General features: G+C 38.1%; 1 protein-coding gene across 1 annotated transcript in view; it reads right to left on the bottom strand.

Annotated features, from left to right (window-relative positions):
- Positions 1-4,060: 4,060 nt before the first annotated feature.
- DLGAP2 (discs large homolog associated protein 2) overlaps positions 4,061-8,646 on the bottom strand; it is a 160,871-nt gene continuing 156,285 nt past the window's right edge. The window contains exon 10 of the mRNA XM_015408303.1: positions 4,061-4,279. Coding sequence (XP_015263789.1) covers positions 4,061-4,279 — 219 coding nt within the window. The remainder of the gene's footprint in view (positions 4,280-8,646) is intronic.

Below are 8,646 nucleotides of genomic sequence, written 5' to 3'. Positions count from 1 at the left end.
GAACTAGAATTCATCTGTTTCCCTCTATAGGTATCTTTGGCCAGCAGGTGAAAACTTTTTGTGTCACCTAGCAGACCCACAATAATGGTTATTGGTCCTCCTTCTAGAGTTGGTTATGCATTTTAATTGAATTACTTTATAATTTTAAAGGTATTTTTAATTGTTCAAATGTTTTAATTTTTTGTCTGCCGCCTTGTGGACCCTGATTGGGTGGAAAGGTGGCATAAAAATGTTTTTTTTAAAAAATTAAATTAAAATGCTGTTTCTGGACTTACTCTCAGTGACATTTCTCATTCTTACCAGAAAGGCCATTCTGATCAATCAAATAGCACCCCACAAAACCTATCATGTTTAATGGACAAACTGGAATGGAAATGAAAGCAACCAACCACAGAGATCACTGGAAAACACGTCTAGGTTCTTTTCTAACCAGAGAGGTTTTATTCGATACAGCCCAGTCCTGTGCATATTTACTTGCAATTGTCCTATAGTTCTCAATGATATTTATAGTGTTACCATAAGCCGAGTTTCATCTTTCTAAACAGACTGACATAGATGGATTTAGAAAGGTCCAGTTCTACCAAGGATTAAACTGTTAATGACAGGTAAGTGTACACAGAATTAGGGCCCTAGTTCAATAGAACATCTTTGAGAATTCTGCTTACTGCACTACAGACAACAAAAGAAGAATTTGCCTATATGTCACTTTATGGATTCTAATTTGTCACTTTATGGATTCTAATTGCCAATGTGGCTTCAAGATACAAGTTTAATTGAACATGGTGGATTTCACCTCTATGGTGATATCTTTTAATCATATGATACTTTAAATTCTCTTGTTTGAACCACATCTGGTAATAACTCTCTCTATGGACTTTAGGGTTTACTCTAGACTGGGGCCAACTGACTTGCAACATGAGTGTTATAAACATTACTTTTATTTTTTCTGCAACAAATTAATGTACAATACATGAGAAGCATGGCTTATTAAGTGCCATTATTGTTTAAATCTTCCCTGTACAAAAAAAAGAGAATATATATTGCACTTAAAAACTTGGTTTTCGAACAGGAAACATTTTATCAGAGTTAGCAGAAGGCAACTGGTTTACATTTTAAATAGTTTTCTTTGGAACAGAGGTGGAACAAACAGCGAGATGTAGAGGCAAAGGCTCATATTCCATGTCTTCCCATCACTGCATGAACAACATGCAAATTAGCATTTGGCTTGATCACATTGACCTATTCTATCCTTCGTGCTTTGTGCCTCACTCATTAGTAAGAGCTGATATTAATTTTTAAAATGGAGAGTGAAGTAAAAAATAATAAACACAAAGGTCTTGTGTCTGCACAGGAAAGTAGCTTCTGTTTAAGGAAGTTCCCTTTGGAATGGCACAGTGCAGAACAATCCCTCATCCTTGAGTTGCGACAACAATTACAGCCAGCTGTTCAGACTTCACCCCACATGTGATGCAGAAGAACCGTTTTCATTTAACAAAGGATTCCACATACCAAACCATCCGATCCTTATACTGTTTCATCCACTAGGTGAGATATTACATTTGAATAGGTAGGTGTGGACTCTTGAAAATTGTTTGCCTTTTTTTGCATGGAATATGGTGAAGGAGTCAAATGCAGCATGTTGCCTCATCAGTTCCTGTTCTGCACAGGTTTACTCAAATGAGCAAAGTGCACATGGTTTGGCCTTACCTATTGACTAAATGAGACAAAACAGATCAGCTGAATTAGGCATGGTGGGACAGGGAAGAGAGGTAAAGGAAGATCCGTTTCAAATCTGCTGTCTCTAGGAAATGCATATTCTACTCTTTTACTTTCATGTAGTTACTTCTATGTAGCAGCTCCACTTGAAAAAAAAATCTCATATTTAAAGATACCTGCAAATACGCTTGCATTTAAAACAGAACAGTAAGCAGCATTAACATTATACACTACCCAGGAGTCGTCTCTTTTCGAGAACGTCTATTAATACACTGGGGAGGGGGAATATCCTAATCATTACAGAATATTTTAGGATTATTATTATTCTTTTGCATTTTTAATGTTATACATTCCTCTTGTTTTTTTGCTTCCAAATGCAGTTTAAGGCTATTTGGTAAAATTTACAGAAGATACTAGGCTCAATTTATAGGGTTCCCTCCTTTCTCAAACATTCAACTCTAAAGATTCATATCTTGAAGCTAAACATGCTTATATCAGCTTTGCCCTTAAACAGAATGCATGCTTAACAAAGTACATTGGAGGAAGGGGGGGAGGGGAGAAGCGGAGAAACCCAATGTTGGATCTGCCTAACCTCCTATAACGTCTAGCATTTTTCAGTCACATGGTAGAAGGAAGGGCTTGCAAAGTACATATTTAAAGTGCTCGTCAAAGTGAAAAACCAAAGTGCTGTAGTATCATTTAAGGAGCTGTTCTGCCTATGGCTAAATATGGATTGTTCAACTAAAACTAGTAACAGAAATTTTTCTCCAGGATGCAATTCAGTTTTTGTATTTTGTTTCATTCTGAACCCTGATTTGTTTGTGTGTGTGTTTGTGTGCATGCGTGCGTTCTTCTGAAGAATTAGGAGAAACTTGGAAGGATAAATAAGCTGAATAATGCTGTGAAGAGCATAGTTCGTGCCTGAGCACAGTATTTCTAGCTTTTCCTTGATATTAAACAAAGGCTTGGGGGGGAAAGACATTTTTTAAATTCCATAGTTAGAAGTCACGTACCTCTTGACATCATGTCTTATAAATCTGAAACAACTTTCAAGAGACTTTCTTATATCTTTAACTAATACTGCATAGGAAAAAAAATCGAACAAAATTACAAATGTAAACCACAGTTCACCTTTTTAACCTTAAGATTACCATTTAAACTGAGATATACTTACCACTCACATTCATATTTCTTAAACTGGTTACAATATCACAACTGGTATTTTAAACAAGCAAAGGGTTTTTTTGTAATTTTTTTTGTTTTGTTTTGTTTTTAAGGATACCCTGGAAACTCAATTGACCTAGCATTTTGAGACATTCAAATATTACATGTAATACAGATTTTGAATTTTTTTAAAAAAATCCATGTTTGTAAACAAAATAACTACAGCATAAAAGAACAGTTTAAAATGTAATGAATGTTCCAAAGGAATAATAGAACTTTTCACAACTTGCTACAGAAGATCTAAATTCTTAAGGCTTCCCTTTTCATTATTTTACTCAAGTCCTTTTGCATTTGTTTCCCCGTCAGACTTCTGGACTATTGAAATGAAGCATGTTTCTCACTGGGCTGGATGTTCCCACCACCATCAGGTATTCCTTTGCTCCTGGTTTTTGTTTTTGTTCCTGATGAACTTTGGAGTTTCATGGCTGGATATCCCTGTTCGTCTCCAAAAACTCAACTTGATGAGAGATGATAGGCCTCATGTTATTTTGCAGTAACAAAGATAAGCAAAACAGCAGAGCACATGGGCAAAAACTTTAGCTGGGTATAAGGTAAGGAAACTGGAGGTCAGAGAGAAGCAGAGGGAGAGAGAGGGAGAGAGAGAGGGAGAGAGGGAGAGAGATGGGTTCTTTCTTTCTTGCACTTTACATTTGTAGCACCTTCTACTCGGATTAGCTAATGCCTCTGGTGAATGGTGAGATGCACCCATTTGAAAAGTTTGTTATATTCTTATCCCAAGTTATCACATAATTTATAAAAATATAAATAACAAAAAAGTAAGCTGGGTTCCATCTCAAGAGGTGTTTATCGTTGTCCTCTGAGAACATATTGGATAAGTAAGGTCTCAAGAAGCCCTATCCATTGGAGCTGATTGTTTAGTCTGTTAATAAATACCAAAGGAAAAGAAGTATAGTTCTTGCAATGGGCTCAGCGAATTCTGAGGAACTCAAAAGCATTCCACTGTGCAGGTGGCACAAAGGGCACAACACCAAGGGCCCATTTGGTAGGAAGGGAAGAGAATGTGACAAAGTTTAGCCGGGAGGAGACAAGCTGTACAAGCATTTCGCTTTGTTTTGTTCTTTGAAAAAAAGAAGAAAAAAACTATGCAGCATTCTAGTCTTTAAAGCCTAGTTTGGGCCTCTGGGATATATATCTCAATGCTGTCTGCACGCTCTGTGGCTGAATTCTGTCGAAAGGAGGCTGCTCTTTTAGCAGCCATTAGTCGCCTCCGGGCTTCTTGACGTTGTCTATCAGGCAGATCTAGAGACTTCTCTCTTGTAATGGGGAATTTTCCTTTTGGGGGCTTCTTTGGTACTGGAGGAGGGACTTTTCTTTCTTCCTACAAAGAGTGTTTAGAAAAAGAAAGAAAAAATTAAATACAGTCCAACCTTAGAGGGTCCCTTCCAACATTTGCCAGAATTCTTCCACGTGAAGCATCATGAAGCCAAATCAAAAAGGGCTGAGCAGTAAAGGTACAGATAAAAACCAAGTCTGTTCTTCAAAACCAATTATAAAATATCCTTTACTAAACAAACAACATATCTATAATCTGCAGAACTTTCCTGTTGTAAACTGTAAAAGACGAGTCATGTTTTAATGTATCATCTTTTACAGTGCTGACTTCACAAAGTTTTATGAATACTATCATTCCTTTATGCCCTCACCTGGATAACCCAGGGTAGCCCAATCTCATCAGACTTCGAAAGCTAAGCAGGGTAGACCCTTGCAGTACTTGGAAGGGAGACCTCCCAGGAATACCAGGGTTGTTCCAATCCAATCCAATTACCTTTATTGGCATGTAACCCTTGCAGACTCATGTACAACGAAAACAACAGCAGGATAAAATAATACTTGCAAAAAAACAGATGTAAAAGGAATTACCATGTAAGTATACCAATCAATTAAATAAAAGGCGAATAGAAATGACACCAAAAAGGAATTTAGCAACAGTTCCCGTTATCTCAAGGTTTGGATTATCAAGAAGAGTAAGGATCTTTAGGCCATCAGGATATTCTTCTAATTGAGCCAAAGTAGCGTTTCGATATTTCAGACGTGGCACGTGGTGGAAGGGGCACTGAAACAAGACATGGGAGATCATTTCGATATGGTCATTTGTGCATGGACAACATCTGTCAGAAAAGGGCACACCCTGAAAATGGCCAGATAATAAGGCCGAAGGTAGTACATTGAATCTGGCCACAGAGAGGGCTCTACAGAGTTTGGGGATGTGAAGTTGGTACAGGTAAGAGGCAACTTGGCCGACTTTAGGAGATATTCCAAAATACAGGGGTGAACAGGTTTTGTTAGCGGCATTATATAGTGAATGTAGCTCAGAGTGAAGTAGATTGGCTCTTATAACTGAGAAAGCCTCAGATTCAGAAGTAAGGAGGAAGAAATCTAAGGTGATATCCAGAGATTTAATTTTGGATTCTATATAGGTTTGAATAATTAGATTCTAATAGAAGCTGATAGGTGTAACTAGAGGGGTCTGAATTGAAAAGAAGGCGAGGCCAATACTTAATTGTAATAAGCCATGCTTTAGTTATTAACATGTTCTGGCCGCATTCCAGGCATAAAGCTGAGTAGGGGACACACATTGGCAGTGGCACCCCAAAGAGTTTCCTCAGGAAATAGGACTGAGGTTGTTCTATGGAGTTTTCAGCTGTATTAATCCAAATAGGCACCCCATATAATAACTGGGCCCCTATTTTGGCATTAAAGGCTTTTAAAGCGGCAGGTATATACTGGTTACTTCTTCCTGAGAAATAAAATTTGGAAATTGCTGCCACATTTATTTTGGCTGTATTAATTGGCATTTTTCGATGACAGACCGGTGTTGTATTGAAAATGAACACCAAGATATTTAAAGATCTTAACCTGTTCCAAGGAATGACCATTGATTTTCCAGTCATAAACCTTCCAGGAGTTGGAAAAGACCAGTACTTTGGACTTCTCATAATTTAACTCCAGATAGTTGGCAACACAATATTCATTGCAGTGATTAAGTAAATGCTTTATCCCCAAACGAGTAGACGACAAAAGAACTGCGTCATCAGCATACAGCAGTAAAGAGAGATGCGCAGAGCCTAGTCTAGGGCTGTAGCCATCAGCTGAAGACAGAAAAGGGGCAAAGTCATTTAAGAAAAGATTGAAAAGGGAAGGGGCCAAAATACAGCCCTGCTGTATTTATTTATAGTAATCATTGGGGTAAGTCTTCCAGAGGGAGGGCATCTAATCTGACAAGATGTAGCCATATATAATCATCTGATAAGGAATAATAATCTCTTATCATGAAGCAGATGGTCACATTTCCACCAAAGTAAGTTCCTCGAGACGGAATCAAAGTCTAGTAATTATTTATCAGGTGAGAGAGGAGAATACAATGATCAAGAGGTGATTTCCCCTGACTAAACCCTATTTGCTCAGGACCAAGGATCTTAGAAGATGAGGTCCAGTTAAAGAGCTTTAGTTGTAAAAATTTGGCGTATAATTTCCCTATTACAGAAAGTAAACTTATTGGCCTATAGTTGGAAGGATTGTGTTGTGATCCCTTCTTATAGATGGGAACAAAAAGGGCTTTAGACCAGGCCACAGGCATCTGACCCATTGTAAAGAGGGAGGCCAAGGGGTAGGCCCACCAATCCGGGTCAGCTTTCAAGATCTCAGGGATAATTCCATCTGGTCCTGGAGCTTTACCTATTTTTATTTTATCAATTATTAAGGTTATAATTTCATCAGGGGCAACAGGAGGCCATTCGGAGAGATCAGCCAGATGTGAATTAAGGCAGGAGAGTTCCTCTTGAAATATGGAAGAGAAATATTAAAACCAAGTTCCAGGAGAGATAGCAGAAACTGAGGGTGATTCGACATGTATAGCACCAGCAACTTGAGCCCAAAACTGTCTAGAGTCATTTGTGGAAATGGCAAAAAGGAGTTTCCCCCATTGTTTATTAGTAAAAAAACTGTCTTTTAATATCAGTTAGTTGGAGTAACAGGTGTTTCAGTATTCCACTGGAAGTTTTGTGTCCAAGGAGTTCCGGAAGTTCCGGTAAATTGTATGAAGGTGAATTTTTAAGTTCCTGTACTCTTTGTCAAACCACTGAAGTTTGGGCATATACTTAATATAATTGATATTAATCACTTCAGGCTTCTGGTGCAGTGAATTAATGATAAAATATATTAAATATTCATAGTAAAGAATTGCCTCCAGGTGATCAGAAGAATTTATTAATGCAAATCTAAAGTCAAGACTGAACTTAGATTGAAATAATTGTAAGATTCTTTGGTTTAGGGGAGCAAGAAACCCTACGCGTACAGTCTGTTTCTTGATTTGAGGTTGATTTAAACACCCCATCAAAATCTAAACTAAGCATCAAGGGTAAACAATTGCTAATGATTGGGGTACCTATTTCAAAATCAGAAATAAGTGACCAAAAGGAAAGGGAGACCAAAATATAATCAATAACACTGCAGCCCAATGAGGAAATAAAAGTAAATTCACCAGAGTTGCCAAGTTTCGTTAGGCCATTAAACCAGAACTTGTGAACTGTATACAAACTTGTGTTAATCTTAAACCAGCTAAATTAAAAATATTATCCTTGGAATATCTCGGGAAAGGGGAAAGTAATGGAAGAAGAGAGTCCTGGTCGAGGTCCAGGTTTTTAAGAAGAAGAGACATGTCGTTGCCAACTCTGACATTAAAATCACCCACAATGATTGTTTCAGTCAATGAGTACTGATGTTCTATAAATTCTAAGAAAGTGGTTAAGCGGCTCCAATGAGCGAGCATAACACCTTTATATGAAGAAGGAGAGATATATACATTTACAATAATTAAAGCAAAATTTTCATGATTAAGGAGAATGGCATGGGCAAGAGGGTAGCATTCTTTAAATTTAAACTGGAGGAAACAAAAATAGTTAATCCTGCTTGGGGGCGACCTCTATTACTAGTCCTTGTGGTATCAAATAGGGGTGTATTTTAGCTCCCTTTTTATTTAATCTTTTTCTCAATGATCTTGCTGCTCAGTTGTCTGGTGCTGACTGCTGTAGTCCTAAACTTGGTGCGATACACGTACCCCTGCTACTTTACGCTGACGACACAGTGTTGTTGTCCCGCTCCAGGGTGGGACTAAGACATCTATTGATCTGTTGTGTATCATTTTTTACTAATAACAAACTTCAGTTAGACCACGAGAAGTCAAAAATCTTAGTCTTTTCAAAAAAGTGGAGATTTTACAATTGGGTCATTGCTGGAAACCTGGGAGCTTTATCTCTCAAATGCTCCCGAATCCAATATGTCAAACTGGTCAGCATATATTGAGGGAAAAATTAAAGCAATGGGCTTATGTATAGAATCACTGTCTATGCTTTTTAATGTTTTATTAAATGTATTTTACAATTTTGGAATCTTGTAAATGTGTACTTTTTGTGTGTGTGTATGACTGAGCGGTGGCTCAAGTGGTTAAGACACTGAACTGCAGGCTGTGGAAGGTCAGTAGTTGCTCCTGCCAACCTAGCAGTTCGAAAGCAAGAAATTGCAAGTAGATAAATAGGGACCACTTTGGTGGGAAGGTAACAGCATTCCGTGCGCCTTGGTGTTTAGTCATGCCGGCCACATGACCACGGAAACGTCTTCGGACAGCGCTGGCTCTTCGGCTTGGAAACGGAGATGAGCACCGCAACCCTAGAGTCGGACTCGCCTGGC

The sequence above is a fragment of the Gekko japonicus genome, unplaced genomic scaffold (assembly GCF_001447785.1).
Source record: "Gekko japonicus isolate JY-2015 unplaced genomic scaffold, Gekko_japonicus_V1.1 scaffold417, whole genome shotgun sequence".
Classification (NCBI taxonomy): domain Eukaryota; kingdom Metazoa; phylum Chordata; class Lepidosauria; order Squamata; family Gekkonidae; genus Gekko; species Gekko japonicus.
Note: the sequence above shows the minus strand (reverse complement) of the source record. Positions and strands in the feature narration are given on the sequence as shown.